Below are 20,423 nucleotides of genomic sequence, written 5' to 3'. Positions count from 1 at the left end.
TTTCCTTCTTTATGTTTAAGTCACTCACCCATTTTGAATTTATCTTGGTGTAGGGTGTGAGGTGTTGATCTATTCCTAGTCTCTCCCACACTGTCTTCCAATTTTCCCAGCAGTTTTTATCGAATAGTGGATTTTTGTCCCAAAAGCTGGGATCTTTGGGTTTATCGTATACTGTCTTGCTGAGGTCGTTTTCCCCCAGTCTATTCCACTGATCTTCCTTTCTGTTTCTTAGCCAGTACCAAATTGTTTTGATGACTGCTGCTTTGTAGTATAGTTTGAGGTCTGGGACTGCAAGGCCCCCATCATATGTGTTTTTTTTTCATTATTTCCCTGGATATCCTTGATCTTTTGTTCTTCCAAATGAACTTTGTTATGGTTTTTTCTAAATCAGTGAAGAAGTATTTTGGTAGTTCAATGGGTATGGCACTAAATAGATAAATAAGTTTGGGTAGGATGGTCATTTTTATTATATTGGCTCGTCCTATCCATGAGCAGTTAATGTTTTTCCAATTGTTCAAGTCTAGTTTTAGTTGTGTGGCGAGTGTTTTGTAGTTGTGTTCATATAGTTCCTGTGTTTGTCTTGGGAGATAGATTCCTAGGTATTTTATTTTGTCTAAGGTGATTTTGAATGGGATTTCTCTTTCTAGTTCTTGCTGCTGAGCTGTGTTGGAGATATATAGAAAAGCTGATGATTTATGTGGGTTTATTTTGTATCCTGCAACTTTGCTAAAGTTGTTGATTATTTCAATTAGCTTTTTGGTTGAATCTCTAGGATTCTTTAAGTAGACCATCATGTCATCCGCAAAGAGTGATAACTTGGTCTCCTCCTTGCCTATTCTGATGCCTTCAATTTCTTTATCTTCTCTAATTGCTACTGCTAGTGTTTCTAGTACAATGTCAAATAGTAGAGGTGATAATGGGCATCCTTGTTTCACTCCTGATCTTATTGGGAATGCATCTAGTTTATCCCCATTGCAGATGATATTAGCTGTTGGTTTTAGATATATACTGTTTATTATTTTTAGGAATGACCCTTCTATTCCTATGCTTTCTAGTGTTTTTAATAGGAATGGGTGTTGTATTTTATCAAAGGCTTTTTCTGCATCTATTGAGATAATCATGTGGTTCTTGCTAGTTTGCTTGTTGATGTGGTCAATTATGTGGATGGTTTTCCTAATGTTGAACCAGCCCTGCATCCCTGGTATGAATCCTACTTGATCATGGTGAATGATCCTTCTGATCACTTGCTGGAGTCTTTTTGCTAGTATCCTATTTAAAATTTTTGCATCTATATTCATTAGGGAGATTGGTCTATAGTTTTCTTTCTCTGTTTTTGACCTGCCTGGTTTTGGAATCAGTACCATGTTTGTGTCGTAAAAGGAGTTTGGTAGAACTCCCTCTTTGCTTATTATGTCAAATAGTTTGTATAGTATTGGGGTTAACTGTTCTCTGAATGTTTGATAGAATTCACAGGTGAATCCATCAGGCCCTGGGGATTTTTTCTTAGGAAGTTCTTTGATGGCTTGATGAATTTCAATTTCTGATATGGGATTATTTAAGAATTCTATTTCCTCTTCTGTTAGTCTAGGCAGTTTGTATTTTTGAATATATTCATCCATTTCTCCTAAATTGGTGTATTTATTGCCATATAATTGGGCAAAGTAATTTCTAATGATTGCCTTAATTTCCTCCTCATTGGAGGTGCTGTCCCCCTTTTCATCTTTAATGCTGTGAATTTGCTTTTCTTCCTTCCTTTTTTTAATTAGATTGACCAGTACTTTGTCTATTTTGTTTGTTTTTTCAAAGTACCAGCTTCTTGTCTTATTTATTAAATCAATAGTTCTATCACTTTCGATTTTATTAATTTCTCCCTTAATTTTTAGGATTTCTAATTTGGTTTTCTGCTGGGGGTTTTTAATTTGATCGCTTTCGAGTTTTTTCAATTGCATTTCCAATTGATTGATCTCTGCTCTCCCTTGTTTGTTAATATGAGCTTTCAGGGATATGAATTTGCCTCTGATTACCGCTTTGGCTGCATCCCAAAAGGTTTGAAAGGATGTTTCGCCATTGTCATTTTCCTTGATGAAATTATTAATTGTTTCTATGATTTCTTCTTTAGCTAAACGGTTTTGGAGTATCATATTGTTTAATTTCCAATTGGTTTTAGATTTGGTTTTCCATGTACCATTACTAATCATTATTTTTATTGCCTTGTGATCTGAGAAGGCTGCATTCATTATTTCTGCTTTTTTGCATTTGTGTGCTATGTTTCTGTGACCTAATGTATGGTCAATTTTTGTGAATGTGCCATGTGGTGCTGAGAAGAAGGTGTATTCCATTTTATCCCTATTTATTTTTCTCCATATGTCTATTAATTCTAATTTTTCTAAGATTTCATTCACTTCTTTTACCTCTTTCTTATTTATTTTTTGATTTGATTTATCTAAATTTGATAATGGTTGGTTTAAGTCTCCCACTAGTATGGTTTTATTGTCTATTTCTTCCTTCAATTCTCCTAGTTTCTCCATTAGAAATTTGGGTGCTATATTATTTGGTGCATACATGTTGATTAATGATATTTCCTCATTGTCTAGAGTCCCTTTTAACAAAATATAATTACCTTCCCTATCCCTTTTGATCAGGTCTATTTTTGCATTGGCTTTATCAGATATCATGATTACCACTCCTGCCTTCTTTCTATCAGTTGAGGCCCAGAAGGTCTTACTCCATCCTTTAATTCTGACCTTGTGGGTGTCAACCCGCCTCATGTGTGTTTCTTGAAGACAACATATGGTAGGGTTTTGGATTCTAATCCATTCTGCTATTCGTCTACGTTTTATGGGTGAGTTCATCCCATTCACGTTCAAAGTTATGATTGTCATTTGTGGACTCCCTGGCATTTTGATTGCCTTCCCTAATTCTAACCTTTTCTTCTTCGGCTCTACCTTTTAGTCCAGTGATTTACTTTGAATCAGTCCCCCTTGTCCCCTCCCTTGATGTTTCCCTTTTTAGTCCCTCCCTTTTTGTTCCCTCCCCCTCCCCCCTCTCTTTCCCTCCCTTTTTGTTCTCCCTCTCCCCCTCCCCCCCTTGGTTTTCCCTTCTCCTTACCCTTGTTGGGTAAGATAGAATTCAAGATCCCAATGGATCTGGATGTTTTTCCCTCTCAGAGTTGATTTCCCTGAGATTGAGGTTTAAGTAAACCCCCCCCCCCCTCTCTTCCTCTCCTTCTTATAGGAGTTTTCTTCCCCTCCCCTTCCCCTGTGAATCTTTGTGTGAGAACCATTATTCTATTTGGTCTTTCTTTACCCCCTATTTATACATTACATTTTCCCCACATATTAGTATACATAGGTTGATATAAATGTAGTCCTTATAGAAGAGAGTTTGAGTAAAAGAAGATAACATTTTTCCCCTTTCCTTAATGTTTACCTTTTCAGGTATTCCTTGCTCTTTGATTTTCGGTATCAAACTTTCCACAGAGCTCTGGTCTTTTCTTTGCAAAAAGTTGGAAGTCTTCTATTTTGTTGAATGCCCATACTTTCCCTTGGAAGTATATAGTCAGTTTTGCTGGGTAGCTGATTCTTGGTTGGAGACCCAGCTCTCTTGCCTTTCTGAAGATCATGTTCCATGCCTTACGATCATTCAGCGTAGAACTTGCAAGGTCTTGTGTGACCCTGATTGGCATTCCTTTATATCTAAATTGTCTTTTTCTGGCTTCCTGTAGGATTTTTTCTTTTGTTTGATAGCTTTGGAATTTGGCAATTACATTCCTGGGAGTTGTCTTTTGGGGGTTTAGTGTAGAAGGTGTTCTGTGAGCTCTGTCAGTGGATGTATTGCCCCCTTGTTCTAGAATCTCTGGGCAATTTTCTTTGATTATATCTTGTATCACCATGTCCAGTTTGGTGTTTATTTCTGGCTTTTCTGGGAGTCCAATTATTCTTAAATTTTCTCTTCTCCCCCTGTTTTCCAGATCTATCACCTTGTCGGTGAGATATTTTATGTTCTCTTCTAATTTCTTGGTGTTTTGGCTTTGCTTTATTAGTTCTTGCTTTAAAGCCTGGTTTTCTTTTACAGTTTGGTCAAACTGGTTTTGTAGATGCGTGAATTTCTTTTGCATCATTTCCCACTTTTCCTCCCAGAGGGCTTCCATCTTTTTGGTCCTTTCTGATTCAAATTCTTCATGGGTTTGTGGAGAGTTTCTATTTCCTTTGGAAGATTTTGGAGAATTTTCTTGTATATCTTCTTCTATCTGCTCTGTATTTTGTATTTTGGCTCCATAGAATGTGTCCAAAGTCGCCCCTTTCTTCTTATTTTTCTTGGTATTTTGGGGCTTCTGTGTTTCTGTGGAGTTTGTCATCTCTGAACGTGGAGGATTGGCTTTTCTTGTCTTTGTCTGGTGATCAGTGGCTTTAGTCCTGGGCAGATGGTTCTATGAGCGTTCCCTGGGTTAAACTGAATATGCCTCACTGGAACTGGAATGGAAGGGTCGGACCACGAGGCCACACTCTCCCCCTGGCTCGATTTCCGGAAGTTGCCTTCAGAATTCCTGGCCGTGAGGCTGTTTCGTCGGCCTGCGGGGGGATGGGCTGCCGGGCTGCCGCTTCCCCAAGCTCCGAGAGCACAGACTTTCACTGAGACTTGGATAGCAGGATCCAGCCCGTGAGGCTGTCTTGCCCGCCCTGAGGGTTGCTGTTGTTTTGACCAGCTCTCTGCAGCGGAGGCCCCAGGCAGTAACTTTCACCCGGACCTACCGGCTCTTTGCAGCGGAGGCCCCAGGCAGTAACTTTCACCCGGACTGACAGGCTCTCTGCAGCGGAAGCCCCAGGCAGTAACTTTCACCCGGACTGGGACTTGGGTAGAAGACCCTGAGGGTTGTTGTTCCTCAGACCCTGCTCTCTGAGCCCGGCGCGGCTGCTGCTTCCGGGAGCCTTGGACTCTGCGCTCCTACCCCTGAGGTCCGAGGGATCTCGGGTTCTGGCTTTTAAGGGGAGCCGTACCTTTTGAACCGGGTCCAGGTCCAGGAGGAGGGTTCCCAGGGTCTGTGCTGTTGATCGTTTTGAATTTCGGCGCCTTAGGAGCTTCTAGTTTGAGATCGGTCGGGAAGGGTTTTCCGGAGATCTGAACTTCAGCTTTCTCTAAGCCGCCATCTTAACCGGAAGTCCGCGTTGGTTAATTCTAAAGATAAGAGAAGGATTAGTAATTCTTTGTGTGGTTCAAGCTGAAGTAGCATTCCTTTTTTTAACCTTCTTTCTTTTTAAAATTTTTATTTTTATTGAAATGCAAAATACACTTCCATATTGGTCATTGTCGTAAGAGCAAACTCATACATAACCCAAACCCCAAAATAAAACCAAAAAAACACTGATGTGAAAGATGACTCCAATGGTTCTTTCTCTGGAGGTGGATAGCATTCCTAGCCATATGTCTTTCAGGATTGTTCCAGATGATTGCATTGCTGATAGTAGCCACACTTCACAGATAATCATCAACCAATATTGCTGTTATGTGCAATGTTCTCTCACTTTCATTTATTTTATTCTGCATCAATTCCCACAGATCTTTCCAGCTTTTTCTGAAGTCATTTTGCTTATCATTTCTTATAGCAAAATACCAAAATGTACCACAATTTGTTCAGCCATTTCCCAATTGATGGACATTCCCTCAATTTCCAATTTTTTGCTATTACAAAAAGAGTAAGTCCTTTCCCCTTTTTTATTATCTCTTTGGGATATAGACTGTAAAAATTAAAATTAAATGTCTGTAATAAAAATACCATATTTTAGAGATTTATTAATGATCATTAGAAATCAAAAAATAAAGACCACATGTCCATGGCTTATTAGCCCATTAAAAAATCCCCATACTTAGCTTACCACCACCACCATGCTTTCTGCAAGCCAAAGAGGCTGAGCAGGACCTCCCACTCAATATTTATCCCCTGTCTACAGGAAGTCAGTGGGCTCCGGAGAAATGTAGTTCTTTTTTAGGGTAACAGATTTTCAATTTTACATTGAGATCCTGAGATCTGTGGAAGATCTCTCAATGGATTTTGTAATCATAACCAACTTTTTTTTTTTTAAACCCTTACCTTTCGTCTTGGAGTCAATACTCTGTATTGACTCCAAGGCAGAAGAGTGGTAAGGGCTAGTGTCGCATTTAAAATAGTGGATGCCATAAACTGTAAGAGTTAAAATGGTTGAGGGTCGTAAACTGTAGTGATTAAAATAGTGGAAGATATAAATTGTGATAGATATAAGAGTGGGGTGAGTAAATTGTGACTGCAGGAAATATGTTTGCTCCACAGTGTCTTGTTTTAAATCAAATATTTAAGGTGGTTGCCAGGGAAATATTCCCAATTATGAATATACCCAAGTCAACTGGGTTTTATAGAGATTTTTAATTAATAATACAATGAGGAATCAAAGAAAGAGAGAGAGAGAGAAAGGAAATAAATGAGGAAAGAATAGGCTGGCCCAGGCAGCCCTGGCCAACCCAGGCCTAAGCCCCCCCCCAAAAATCAGTCATTCCTAATCACTCACCATAAGATCTGTTCAAGCAAGGATTCAGGGGGACAGAGTCTCCCCAGAGGGAGTTCCAGCCAGAGTCAGCCTTCCTTGAAAGACCTCCTTAGAGATAGTCTCTCAAGAGTCTGTATATCTCAAGAGATTCTTCTCAACAGTCTGTCCTTTTTCTTATATAGCAGGTTTTCTCCTATGTTACCTCCCCTAAGTTCTTCCATCTACCAATCACAGTAGACGTTTTCCAAAGGACAGTCCATTCTGAATTCACACCTGAGTAAATTAATCCTTTTAGTAATCCACACCTGAGTAGGTTAGAATCTCTGTGTACGTTTTTTCCTCTTTGCTCCTTTTAAGTTCACAAGTTGCCTGACCTTTATAGGTACTTAGCACCCCTTTGTAATTAATTCTAAAAATAGGCATGGCTTAAGTATGGGTGTAAGTATTTTTCATTGTTCAGCAAGGAGTTTTCTCCCCTAAAGCAGTCTTAAGTACGAGTGGAGTAGAGGTCTTCACATTTCTGATCTAGGTAGAATTCTCACTGTCCAAATGGGGAATGGTCCCAATAGGGAATTGCCCCAATGGAGAATTCCCCAATGGGGAATTTTTTAACATTCACAAGTCTGAGAAATTTCAAGATTCACACTAGGCAATGGGGGTCAAGTGATTTGTCCAGGGTCACACAGCTAGGAAGTGTCTGAGGCCAGATTTGAACCTATAACCTCCCGTCTCTAGGCCTGGCTCTCAATCCACTGAGTTACCCAGCTGCCCCCATAAGCAACTTTTAAATTATAATAATTTGGGGATAAGAGGAAAAGAGAACAAAACCAATGATTGCTAGGTGCATTGACAAAAAGCCAGTTAGGGGGAAGTCCCCTTTGGCATAAGAGTATACATACAGAACAAATGCATTCAATCCCACACAGTTCAAATCACCACATCCCAAAGTTCACTCTGGATCTTCTGGTGCAGCCTATTGTCTGTGCAAGCATCTTCATGGTACCTTCTCTAAACAGTTCACTTTCTGGATTTGGAGAGGTAGCATGTTTCTTATCCTAAAATTATTCTCAAAAGAATTTAAACTTTGCATTTTAGAATAATAGTACATTCCCTTCCCTGAAGAGGGTATTGAAAAACACAGGGATCACTTAGGGATGCATGGCTAAGTTATGAGGTGTATGAATCAATTGGCAAGAGAAATAAAAAAAAAACCATCAAAAAGTCCAAATAAAAGAGAAAAGATAACTTCTGGATGAAATATAGACTATCAAAATCTTATGTGTGAAAATTCTAAGTAAGAGAAAAATAAACCTATAATAGGCCCTTGAATCAGGGCCTAAGTAAAGTGATTTCTGTCCCACAAGCCTGTAGGACAAAATGTAGCAATATTTCACTTACTCATTTGCAGCCAAGATTACAGGAAGTTGCCATAATATAAGAGGGGAAAAAAGGACTAGATTTTTCTGTGATAGGGAAGTGTCATTCCCTGGTCTGATTTTACCTTCACTCTCAGGGATACAAGGAGCCAGAATGATAGCTAAACTTTGGTACTTGTTTGTGAGTATTGCACAAAGAGTGTGATACAAGGTGTCCTACATCTTAACAATATGTCAAGCACCACAACCTTGCGTCTCACACTAGGTTCAAGTTGTTTTGTATTGGCTTATAAGTTTATCAATCCTATCTGGATTGGTTTGGTCCTTTTGACCTTGTACTCGATTGGCACTATGCAAGTAGGTTTTTGCTTCTTTGGCACTGGGCAGTGGTTCTTTTTGTATTCCCTTCTCCTGGAATCAGACAGAAGCATTAAGCAAAGTCCCATAATTTTTTTTTAAACAATCAGAGGCATCATTTTTATAGTTTAAAGCTTTTTGGGTATGTATTGACATTAGGGCAAATGTATTTTAAACTTATATTACTGCAAGATCACAAGAACTGTCTTCTATGACAAAATCAAGGCTGACCTAAAACTTCTTATTCAATCTATACCCTTATTCTATCTATATAAACTATTCTAATTTAATTTTATAAGTAATTCCTTTCCTTCTCTCCAGTGTTAGAGAAATCAGCTCTTGACAGGTTTCCAGCAGATATCTCCCTCCAATCATTGCTGACCTCTTTCACCTCTGTAATGTTACAGAGAGAAATCTCAGCTAATCTCTCTCCAAAATGATGATTTAATCCACCAACTTTCCAAGTTTTCCAAAATTTTCTCAACCAACTGTCGCCAATGTCTCTCAGGATTTTCCAAAGAACAATCAAAACCTCCAACCTCTGAGTGTCAAACTCCCAAAGTGACCGTTATTTTTCTCAGTCCCCCTAGAGCTCTTGGAAAACCTCTTAAAAGAACCTTCATGAAAATTCCCACTGACTTCTTAAGGCAAACTGTTCACAACTTTTCTCTAAACTGGAGACCTCCTCATACACAACCTTGTTAATTAACCCAATATCCTGATTTACCTCGGACTGGGGTCCAGCCCCACTTGTGGCTCTAGGGGTCCTCAGTAGGTGGAGTGGATAGGAGAAATGAGAGGCAGAAGGCAGCTCTGTGTATATGTTTCTGCCAGGGGCATGCTCTGCATGAAATGGCTGCTCCTCCATGCCCGGGTTTGGTCTTTATTTTTATAACCATTTTTTTGGCACACACATATATTATTTAACATACATGTTCGAGTAAAGATAATTGGATAAGTGATACATTAGCTTTTCACAAATTGATTAACATTCTGAGATCATTCTGTACATTTGTATGGTAACTATTGATTTTGACAGGAAACACAAAGGTTCTATATAAGATAAATGTTTTTGTTACAGGTTACTTAACTTTCTCATTAACCTGTGAGGAGGTTTGAGCCTCCAGAAAATCAAGGAAAATCACTTATTACCTTTAATAAAAATAGATAATCAATCAGAGATCCTAAAGACAATTAACAATCATAGTAGTGAGGTTGAGAGATCAGAGAGGTACTGAGAACACAACTCAGATTTAATATTAGACTGATCATTTTTTAGATTTTACTAGGGAGTTTCTCAAGGGGAGTTTTGGTTGGTAAAATCAAGTCACTGAGGCATGGTGGAGTTTGGTGTACCTGTACAAATTTTCCTTTATGAACTATTTATGTACTGGCTTTTGGAGAATGAGTTTCTGTACAGGGGGAGTAGGGGATATTCTGAGCTTAGCTTATGGGTACAGCTTTTGCGGGGAATTATGTACCTAAGCAAAAGTTAATCATAAAAGTCTTTGGGTTTGGTTTTCTGAATCTAATCTTTTGGTGATATTTTGGGAAATAGTGTGCAAGCATTTTGCTCTTATATTACTTTTTCTGAGACTAGGGAGAGGACAACAATCATGTCAATTTCATTAGTAAGGGATGTTGATGAGAGAAGTCATGCAGAGGGGGCTGAGTGGGCAATCCCATCCTGCCAAAGAGTCACTCTGTGACCTCTTGGCGTCCACAAGTGTTCTTGTCAAGACATCATGGCCTGTCAGCTCCCAGCACTGATTAACTCTTAATTAATTAACAAATAATCTATTCATCATTGTATTATTAAGGTCATTTATGCAGCATTGTTTGCTCTATTTAAGGGATATATTACTATGCTATGGACTCAAAGATAAAAAGTTTTATCCTCAAGGACATCAAGTTATGCTGAAAGAATACAACATTCATATATATACATACATACATATATATTATATATACATATATATGTAAATATATATATATATATATATATATATATATATATATATATATATATATATATAAAACATAAGGTAACTTCATGGATGATAGTATTAATAATTGAGGTGTTCAGAAAAGGTGTCACCAGAACTGTACTTTGAAGGTTGCCACTACAGGAGGAATAACTACATTTCTATGTCAGAGTCTTGAACCAAAGATGTCATTATAGAATGTAATATTGGACTGATCTGCTTTGATGAATTATAGTAGGGATACATGTAAAGTCTGATAATTGGGTTAAAAAGTTCAATTTCACATATTCAGGATGAGGGAGGAGTAATACAGTTCGGTTGAAAAAAATATGTTTAGTCAGCAAGGCCAATATAATGTAACATTGTAATATGGTGATTAAAATATTGGGGTATACTGAGATATGTGGGTGTTGTTATCCATCAAGGGATACCCTAGACCCCTTTAGTGAAGTAAGGCAAATTGGGTCTTACCCCACCAGGCCAGAGTGCAAACCAGTCTTCCAAAACTTCTTTCAAAGCAAGGGAGGAAATAGAGAAATTTCATACTCTTCTGTTGGCAAACCACTTTTGGGTGTTACTTTTTAGGAGGGTCATTAATAAACTTGAGAAGTGTAAGGGTTAAAATTAAGGGTTTGACTAAAATATATGATTCAAAATGTTATTGTTCAAAGTTGAAGTGACCTTTAATAGCTTTTATTTACAAAAGAGGTTGAAAGAGTGAAAGTAGAGAAATACAGAAGGGTAGAGAAGACATTAACCTACTCAGATAGGATTTGTTGACCTTCAACCAGAATTAAACTCTCCAAAAGACAGGAAAGGAAAGCCAATTGTCCACTCATCCAAGTTCCCTCAAAGAGGGAGGTCAAGATAATGACTTGAGCTGAAGGTGATTCCTGAGGCCTACTTTATTCCTTGAGCCCACCTTCTTCCTTGAGTCCACCTTCGTTTTGAAGCTGACTTCCTTCTTGGAGTTGACTTCCTCCTCTGAGCCCAGAAATTTTAGAGCCTTTTATAGTGCGTTCTTGTCTCCTCCCCTTTTCACAGGGACCAATCACAGCTTCCAAATTGTCTAGCACTGCCCAAGGGGCAGTGTTTGTGGGAACCAGTTCTCACCTTCTGAAGGTCAGTTTCTCATCAAAAAGGTTCACAGTTTACTGATTGAACAGTGTAGACATGAACTCTTAAAAGAATTAATGTTCCAACTGATTGAGTTTCTGAGGATGTGAGCTCTAAAGGAATTCACAAGTTTCTGACTAATTGAGTTATCACCCATTTTCTGGAGTTTTCACTCATTTTAACAAGTGACTTGTAAATTCCCTTAGTGTTCACACTTCACAGAAAGGAAAAGACAAATAATGGATATAGAGATCATGCCATATAAGCACTGATAAAAGGAACTAGGAATATATTATCTGGGGAAGAGAAGTCTTAGGAGATACATGATAGCTCTCAAGAATTCAGAGGCATTAGATTTATCCCCCTTAGGCCCAGAAGACAGAATTAGAAGTAATGGATAGAACTTGGAATGATTTAAATGGTTGCATTAATTGTCCTTAAGCAAATACTGTATTATCATTTATTTTGTATGTTGTAGAAAGATTGTTATTGTATATTTTGAACTTGAATCTGTATGGTTCCTCTGAATCTCTAATATGTGCATCCACTATGATTTGGTGGCTTATTTTTACATTTGTGTGTGTATTTGCTGTCCTGTCATCTTTCAATTAAATGTTGTCAGTGGTTGGTAGTGTCTTAAATTAGATAGTTAATGTTACTCTAGGTACTTTTTGTTGTTTGGCCTCTGCTCTTGATATGGAAGAAAACTTTTTTTTTTTGCGCTTAATTTTCTAGGGTGTTTGTGACCACTCTGATATCCTAGAGGCATGGTGGCAAACCTATGGCACAAAATGCCAGAGGGGGCATTCAGAGCCCTCTCTGTGGGCACTTTTGGGGCCAGGCTGTTCTCCCTCTCTCCAGAGGTGCCTGAGAACATTTCAAACATCACCTGCTCCTTTATAAAAGGTTCACAATTACTATCCTAAAGTATATATGTGGAAGATAAATTGTTCATGTATTTTTTTGAAAGATTTTAGCTCTTGGTTGATTCCTTTTGGAATTATTGAAGGTACTGCTTGAAAGTCTGTCATTTTGTAGGTCAGTTTTTTCCCCTTTCATTTGAAGATAAAATGACAAAAAATGTGAAGTTTCTGAGAAATTTCCTTAGTTATCCCTAGATTCCTGAAAGTATCTGAGTAATCATTTTTCATTGTTGTTGTACAATAGCAAATCACTTATTTAGTGTTTTTGGTGTTTTTTGTTGTTAAAGCACATGCAGATGACAATCCAGGCTCTCCAGGATGAATTGCGGATCCAGAGGGACCTAAACCAACTATTTCAGCAAGACGGTAGTAATAGAGCTAATGAACCCTTTGCTGCAGAGCTGACAGAGGAGAACTTTCAGAGACTACATGCTGAACATGAGAGGCAAGCCAAGGAACTCTTCCTTCTTCGTAAGACCCTTGAAGAAATGGAGTTGCGGATTGAGACTCAGAAACAAACACTGAGTGCACGAGATGAGTCTATAAAAAAGCTCTTGGAGATGTTGCAGAGTAAGGGACTATCTGCTAAGGCAACTGAAGAGGACCATGAGAGAACAAGACGACTTGCTGAGGCAGAGATGCATGTACACCATCTGGAAAGTCTCCTGGAGCAAAAGGAAAAAGAGAACAATATGTTGAGAGAGGTAAGTGTCTTCTTCGTTGTCATTATCCTAATTTTTGTCTTTTGCTAGCATCTCTTCCTAGATATACTTCTCTGTTTTGTTATCGTAAGGGAAGTTCTGCTTCCTTCTGTGTTGAATTTTTTAGTGATGTTTATTCTAGCCCACCCACCAAGAAGGGGATAACAATGCCTGATCTGTATGCTGATTTAAAGTAGGCATTTATCTGTAAGGTTTTTGGCATCTAGAGATTTTTGCATTCAGTTTCTTGTGACATCTTTCATTGTTCTTTATATGGACATAGAAGAACCTATCTTAAGAAAAGCTTATCAAATGAACAAAATAAAACAAACAGCATGTATTTAATTTAATGCCTATATTTAAGAGAGTGCAGAGAAAGATTTTGGCAATTATAATGAAGGGTTGCCTTGTTTCCAGGGAAATAGTTACCTTAAGTATAAAAGAGCTGGATAGGTACACACAAAAATGATGTATTTAAAGGAATAATGCTATATTCGTCTCATTTATTTATTTATTTGTTCGTTCATTTATTTACTTATTTACTTATTCATCCATTCATTCATTTATTTGTTTGTTCATTCATTCATTCATTCATTCATTTATTCGTTCATTTATTTATTTGTTTGTTTGTTTATTTGTTTATTAAGGCCTTACCTTCTGTCTTGGAGCCAATACTCCAAGCCAAGACAGAAGAGTGGTAAGGGATAGGCAATGGGGGTTAAGTGACTTGCCCAGGGTACCACAGCTGGGAAGTGTCTGAGGCCAGATTTGAACCTGGGATCTCCCGTCTCTAGACCTTGCTCTCAATCCATTGAGCTACACAGCTGCCCCCTCATATTCATTTTAAAGAGAAATTCAGTGTTTATCTAATATTTAGTTATCCTTTTTGAGTTAAAGAAAGCATGAATGAAAATAATCTTTGATTAAAAAAAGGAAAATTAAAAACAATAATAATCCTTCAGTGAATGATCAGTATTTGTTACTTTCGTTTAACTTCACAAGACTCTTTTAGTCTGTTAGGCTAAAAATGCCATCTTTTGTGACTGAGAATAGAATGTTTTCTGAAATCTATAATCTCTACTTTGACATTTCCTTAGTGTTATGTTATTTATGAATAAATTTGAGACAAGATCGAATCAGTAAAATGAGTTCCTCTATCCAAATGAATGTATGTTGGCAGGCCAAAGCAAGGAATAATTTCTTTTAAAAGCACTTTGGCAACAAAAGCCACTGTGGCTCTAGCAGTAGGAAATGCTTCAGACCATCTAGTCAGCTGATCTACTATGACCAGACAAAATTTATAATGTCCAGCTTTTGGCAGTGATAGTCAATTTGTAGGTGTTCAAAATGTGTATAAGCCAGAGGACACCCACCAAATGCTTTGCCACAAAAGGTGTGCTGATTAAATGCTTGGCAGATAGGGCAGTCTGTACACACTTTAGAGGCTATTGTAGTTATGCCAGGGGTTATCCATACTTTTTTAACAGAGTACACAATGCCCTGGGTACCAAAATGACCATTTTTGTGAATGCATTGGCAAATTTGGTGATAAAAACTACTAAGGAATAGGGGTTTTCCTTCAGACTCCATTTATCTGTCTGGCCTTAAATTTTTGCATCCATTTGTCCACTTCCTTTTAATTATAAGAGATAGATTTAATTCATCAATAGTTGAAAATGTTAAAATTAACTTAGGCCCTTCTAAGGCCACTAGCTTTGTAGCAGTTATGGCCCAGTCATTTCCCTTGGAGACAGAGTTAGTGCCTCGTGTATGGGCAGAGTATTGAACTACAGCTAGGGCTTCAGGGAGCTAGAGGGCAGAAAGAACTTCATTAATAATATCTTCATTAGCTATATATTTTCCACCTGATGTTAAAAGTCCCCTTTGAAGCCAAAGCAGGCCCACTGCATGACATATTCTGAATGCATATATAGAATCTATGTAAATTTTTGCCTTATCTTTGGCAATTATACTGACATGTTTTAGAGCTATCAGTTCTGCACCTTGAGCACTTATATTTGAGGGCAGTGAAGCTGACTACAGAGTAGCAAATTGTGTGACTACAACAGCTTTTGTGCCATCCTTTATGAAAGAAGAAACATCAATAAATAATATTAGGTCTGAATTGTTTAAAGGAGTATCAAATAAATCATTTTGAGGTTTTTCAGCCATGCACACTCAAGATTCACAACTGTGCAAAGATTCTCATGAAACTGGTAATTGGGGAAGCAAGATTGCAGGATTTAGGACTGCACATGTTTTAATGTAAAATTTTCATTATTCAACAAGGTTACCTCATACCTTGTAATTCTCTGATCAGAAAATGCCTGTGTTCTGTGTCATACCAACAATGCTTCAACTTCATGTGGGCACATTATGATTAAAGGGCATCCCAATACTATATCAGCAGATTTAGTCACTAGCAAGACTGTGGCAGCTACACTTCTAAGACATGGTGGTGCTCCTGAAGCTACTGGGTCCAACTGAGCCAAAGAATAAGCAACTGGGCACTGAGCAGGTCCCAAAGATTGAGTCAAAACACCTGAATCTACCCCTCTCTGTTCATGTTTATACAAAGTAAATGGTTTGTTGTAATTTGGGATACCTAGAACAGGGGAAGACAGAATAGCCTGTTTTAATTGTAAAAGAGCTGACAGGTGTTCTGCCTTTAATTTTAGCTGTTCAGGAACTGAATTTTTTGGCAGTTTACCCATGACAAGGAATCTACTGCCTACTAAAGCCTGTTGCTCCAATAATTGCCCTCAATTGCTTCTTAGTGGAGGGTGCACTCAATTTTTGAATATCCTCCAATGTGCCTTGCTCAATTAATGAATTTATCACTGGGGTAATTCCTTCAGTTGCTTCTTCTGAGAAAGGGTACTGAGGAATGGAAGGAGGTAGGCCTGATTTTGTCTAATTTGAATAGGAACAGCTGACTTGAGGAGGCCAAAATCAGAAGATGATGTTGCCCAAAGCAATTCAGGGATATCAGCCGGGATTGTAAAAATAGGTTCCTTTATTTCCTAACTGTTTGAAAGAAGTACAGGATTCTTTCATTTCCTGACTGTTTGAAAGAAAGAAAGAAAGAAAGAAAGAAAGAAAGAAAGAAAGAAAGAAAGAAAGAAAGAAAGAAAGAAAGAAAGAAAGAAAGAAAGAAAGAAAGAAAGAAAGAAAGAAAGAATCAAGGATTCCTCAGGCAATTCTAGTGACATAGAGCCATCTGGAGAGCAAGTTATTGTGACTAACTTTGCAGAAAGATCTCTTCCCAGGAGATTTATAGGGGACCTAGGCATTAGAAGGAAAGAATGTTCAACTACTAAGGGTCCTACAGACACCATCTGAGGGGAAAGCTTTGGGTCTTTTAGGGGTGTCCTTGATATCCCCATTACATTTAGTGATCCAATGGAATTATAGTCAGAATCAGGTGTATTCATCGGTACAAATCTGGAGGCCCTTGTGTCCAAGAGGCAATCATAATATGTATTTTCAACTTTCAGAGTTACATGAGGTTCATCACTATGGGGGTGGGGGGTAGTGGATAGGGATAACTGGCATTAAGACATCAGGATCTGGGAAATCAAAGATTATGCCCTCTGATTCCAGTGCCTTAACCCCCACCTCACAAAAGATCTTCATAAAGATTATAACATGAACGAGCTCTACTTTGGATATATTGTTGTTAGGTATTTTGATGTGAGTTATCGTTTGCCTGATTTAGAGTGTTATTTCTATAATTGTTATTATTTCTAAAGTTGTAATTTCTGAAGTTATTATTTCTAATTGTTGCAGTTCATCATTATGTGATCCCTTTTTGCACAAAAGTGGCATATAAGTGATTGAGACTTGAATTCCTGTAAAGGGACAATGGCAACTGCTTGACCTTTATTCTCATTTTTATCAAATCTTTCAATTAGAGATTTTAGTTCCTTCCTTAATGTTTCTACCAAGTCATTGGTCTCCACATTTTTCTGTCATGGCCTTTTCATACATAAACTGACCCTCCTTAATTCCTCAAGGTCCATATTAGACCAGTTTGGGCAGTTTGTCTTAAAATAATCCTGGAGTTTGCATCAGTTATTTACAAACTGTCTTCTAATTTGCCTGATATCTCTCTCTTTGGAAAGGTCAAGGTCTATGTGTCTTCCTCCCACCTCAATAAGTCTATCCATAAACTGGAATGGTGATTCATCATCTAATTACTTAAGACTCTCATCTTGATCCATATACCTGGCCAATCTCTCATTGCTTTTAGCAATCCTTCTTTATTGTGGCGTAGTTGTAAATATCCTCCTTTATTATTAACATCCTATTTTTGGTCTTGTTCTGGCCAGGGAACCCCATTCCTTCCCCAGGCTTTATTAAACACTAGAAATAAGTTTACTTTTCTCTCTTCTTGTCAAAAAAGCTTGAAGTAAGTTTCATACATCTTGGTATGCAGGATCATAATATATTATCCACAAAATATATTATCCAAGGTCTTAATGATCACGATAGGTTTGTCCTCAAATAAGGTACATTTTGCTTGAATTTCTTAATATTTTAGGGAGTAAAAGGTGTGTGTTGCCTTAAGGACATTACTTCTCGATTCCTCTTTAAGGTGGACACTTCCCTTAATGGGAAAAGAATTTTAACTGAACTGGTTGTGGTTCTTGTCTTTTGGCTGGATATCAGTGTTGATACAGAAAAAGTAAGGGGAGGGGGGAGAGCCATAGGGGAGAGGAGGGGAAGTGGCAGGATTGGTCTGGAGATGGGCAGGGCTGGGAACTGGGACAAGGGGCACGAGAAGGCAAGACACAGGGAAAAGGGATGGGCAAGGCAGTGTGGCCAGGAGTTGTACAAGATGAGAGAGGAGAAATGCTATATGAAGTATAGGTGGGGAGGGATATTCCTTTTGCATCTTGAAACCAGGCAAGGATTTTTCAAAATTATCCAATTGGGTCTGCATTTGGGTCTACATTTGAAGTAGGCTAGCCTTTTGTTGCTTAATATTGAGGCTAATGAAAGGAAAACCACCTAGGAATATCAAGAGGAAGAGTTTGTCCGAACCCCTAAGGTTTTCCAATTGTAAAAAACATGTTGGCGACAAAAAGCTTTCTCTTAAAGTTGCAAGCATGGTTTGCAACATCTTGTCTCCTCAGTTTTAACGGAATGGCAAAACAATTAATTTGGAGGCAAGGAGTTTTTTGGATGCAGAGCTTGGCACAGGAGATCTTCCTGTGTATGCTAAGATATCAGGTGTAACTCCCCATAGGGAGGATCCTAAAGACGGGGTTGGACAGAGGGTGGAGGAGGAAACTGGAGGTTTTACCAGCTATTGTGCTCCCCACGGTGGGGAAAAGCACAAAGCTGAGGCTGGGGTGAAGTACCACATGGGTAGGGAAAGGTTTTGGCTACGGCTAGAAACAGGGGTGGTAGTAATGGGCACTCAGCTAGAAAAAATAGCTGACTGAGAGAGCTCAGCAGATGTAGGGAAATGGGAAAGCCACAGAGCTAGGTGGTAGGGTAAAGGATTTATACTTTACCCTCAGCGAACTGGGGAGGCTGGAGTAGCTCCGTGACCTGGGGTAGGGGATGGCTTGGCTAGGGCTGAACATAAGCAGCTCCCATGTGGCAGGTGGTGAGTGTAGGTTGCCAGTGAGCTCTGGGTGGGAAGAAGGGACTTTGGGGAGACAACGGGGGCCTTGGCCAAGCCCGTGGAGAGGTTCACCTGGTGCGACACACAGGCAGAGAGAATGAGGAAGAGAACTGTGCAGGATGGGGTGGAACAAGTGAGAAGCAAGAGGGGGAAGCAGGTGTGGAAAAAAAGAAAAAGGGAATAAAATGGAGAGTATAGGGGAGTTCTGGATCTGGGAGCTGCCAAGGACTGGCAGTGGATGAGCGGGGAGGGTGGCAGTGGTAGCAGGGAGGAGGAAAGCAGCTGGAAGAGCAGAACTGGAGACAAGAAAGGGAGGTAGAAGAAGGAGGAGGAGGAGAGAAGCTGTAGGAGCTAGGCTTGAAGAGGGAAAGTTGGGTGGAAAGAGGAAATCTTGGCAGTGGTCTGAAAAGGAGAAAGTAGAGAAAGAGGGGAAGGAGGAGAGAGAAGGAGGGTAAGAAAGAAAGAGGAGGGACTAGGAGGTGTAGGTGGAATGGGAGTGAGAGTACAGGGCACAGGGAAGGAGCAGGAAGGGAGTCACTAGAGACATGGCTTCCTGGCTTTTTTGTGTGTGTATGCGTGGGGATAGGCAGTGAGCCCAAAGAGAGTTATGGGGACAGGGGTGCAGTGGGGTGGTATACTTACCTAAAAGGTCCTTTGTCTCTTCTGGTTTGCCAAATGTTGTAAGGGAGAAAGGGGTGATAGAAAGAAAGGGGTGTGAGCAGAGACAAGAGCCAGAGCCCCAGAAACCTGCCTACTTGAGCCTCAGTTAAAAAAAAAAACTCGGGGTGAGATCTTCCCCTTTATGCACAAACCCATGCCAGGACATAAGAGAAGGGAACCCTGGAAAGAGTAGGGAATGCTGGGGAATGTAGTCTCCGGGGTACAATTTAAAAAAAAATCCTCACAGCACAATAGTATTCCATCACCAATAGATTCCACAATTTGTTCAGCCATTCCCCAATTGATGAACACCCCCTATTTTCCATTTTTTTGCCACCACAAAGAGCACGGCTTTAAATATTTTTATACGTGCATTTTCCCCTATTATCTTTTTGGGCTACAAAACCCAGCAGTGGTATGGCTGGATCAAAGGATAGACAGTCATTTAAAGCTCTTTGGGCATCCTTTGTCATAGGTTTTTGTAATAAAAAGGTTTTTTCCCTATTTGTTGCTTCCCTTCTAATTTTGTTGCATTGGTTTTGTTTGTACAACCCCTTTTTATTTTAATGTAATCAAAATTATTCATCTTAAGTTTTGTGATATTCTCTGTTTCTTGTTTATTCTTAAATTTTTTTCTTTCTCATAGATCTGACAAGTATACTATTCTTTTTTCACCTAATTTACTTATATTTCCCTTCTTTATATTTAGGTCATTTACCCATTCTGAATTTATCTTGGTATAGATGTGAGGTGTTGATCTTGACCTAATCTCTTCCATACTGTTTTCCAATTTTCCCAGCATTTTTTGTCAAACAGTGGGTTCTTGCCCCAAAAGCTGCGATCTTTGTGTTTATCGTATACTATCTTGCCAAGGGCATTTACCCCAATGTCTCTTAGCCAGTACTATATTATTTTGATGACCATTGCTTTATACTATAGTTTAAAATCTGGTACTGCTAGGCCCCCGTACTTTTCATTATTTCCTTTGATATTCTTAATCTTTTGTTCTTCCAAATGAACTTCATTATAATTTGTTCTAATTCAATAAAAAAGTTTCTTGGTAGTTTGATAGGTTACTAAGCAGATAAATTAATTTAGGTAGAATTGTCATTTTTATTACATTAAAAAGGGTTTTGTATATATATATATATA

General features: G+C 38.7%; 1 protein-coding gene across 10 annotated transcripts in view; it reads left to right on the top strand.

The window, feature by feature from the left end:
* ERC1 (ELKS/RAB6-interacting/CAST family member 1) overlaps positions 1-20,423 on the top strand; it is a 457,438-nt gene that overhangs the window by 160,738 nt on the left and 276,277 nt on the right. For all 10 annotated transcript variants that reach the window (XM_056800772.1, XM_056800770.1, XM_056800774.1 and 7 more), the window contains exon 3: positions 12,563-12,979. In XM_056800772.1, the coding sequence (XP_056656750.1) occupies positions 12,563-12,979 (417 nt within the window). The remainder of the gene's footprint in view (positions 1-12,562; positions 12,980-20,423) is intronic.

This window comes from Monodelphis domestica, chromosome 5 (assembly GCF_027887165.1).
Source record: "Monodelphis domestica isolate mMonDom1 chromosome 5, mMonDom1.pri, whole genome shotgun sequence".
Taxonomy (NCBI): domain Eukaryota; kingdom Metazoa; phylum Chordata; class Mammalia; order Didelphimorphia; family Didelphidae; genus Monodelphis; species Monodelphis domestica.
Note: the sequence above shows the minus strand (reverse complement) of the source record. Positions and strands in the feature narration are given on the sequence as shown.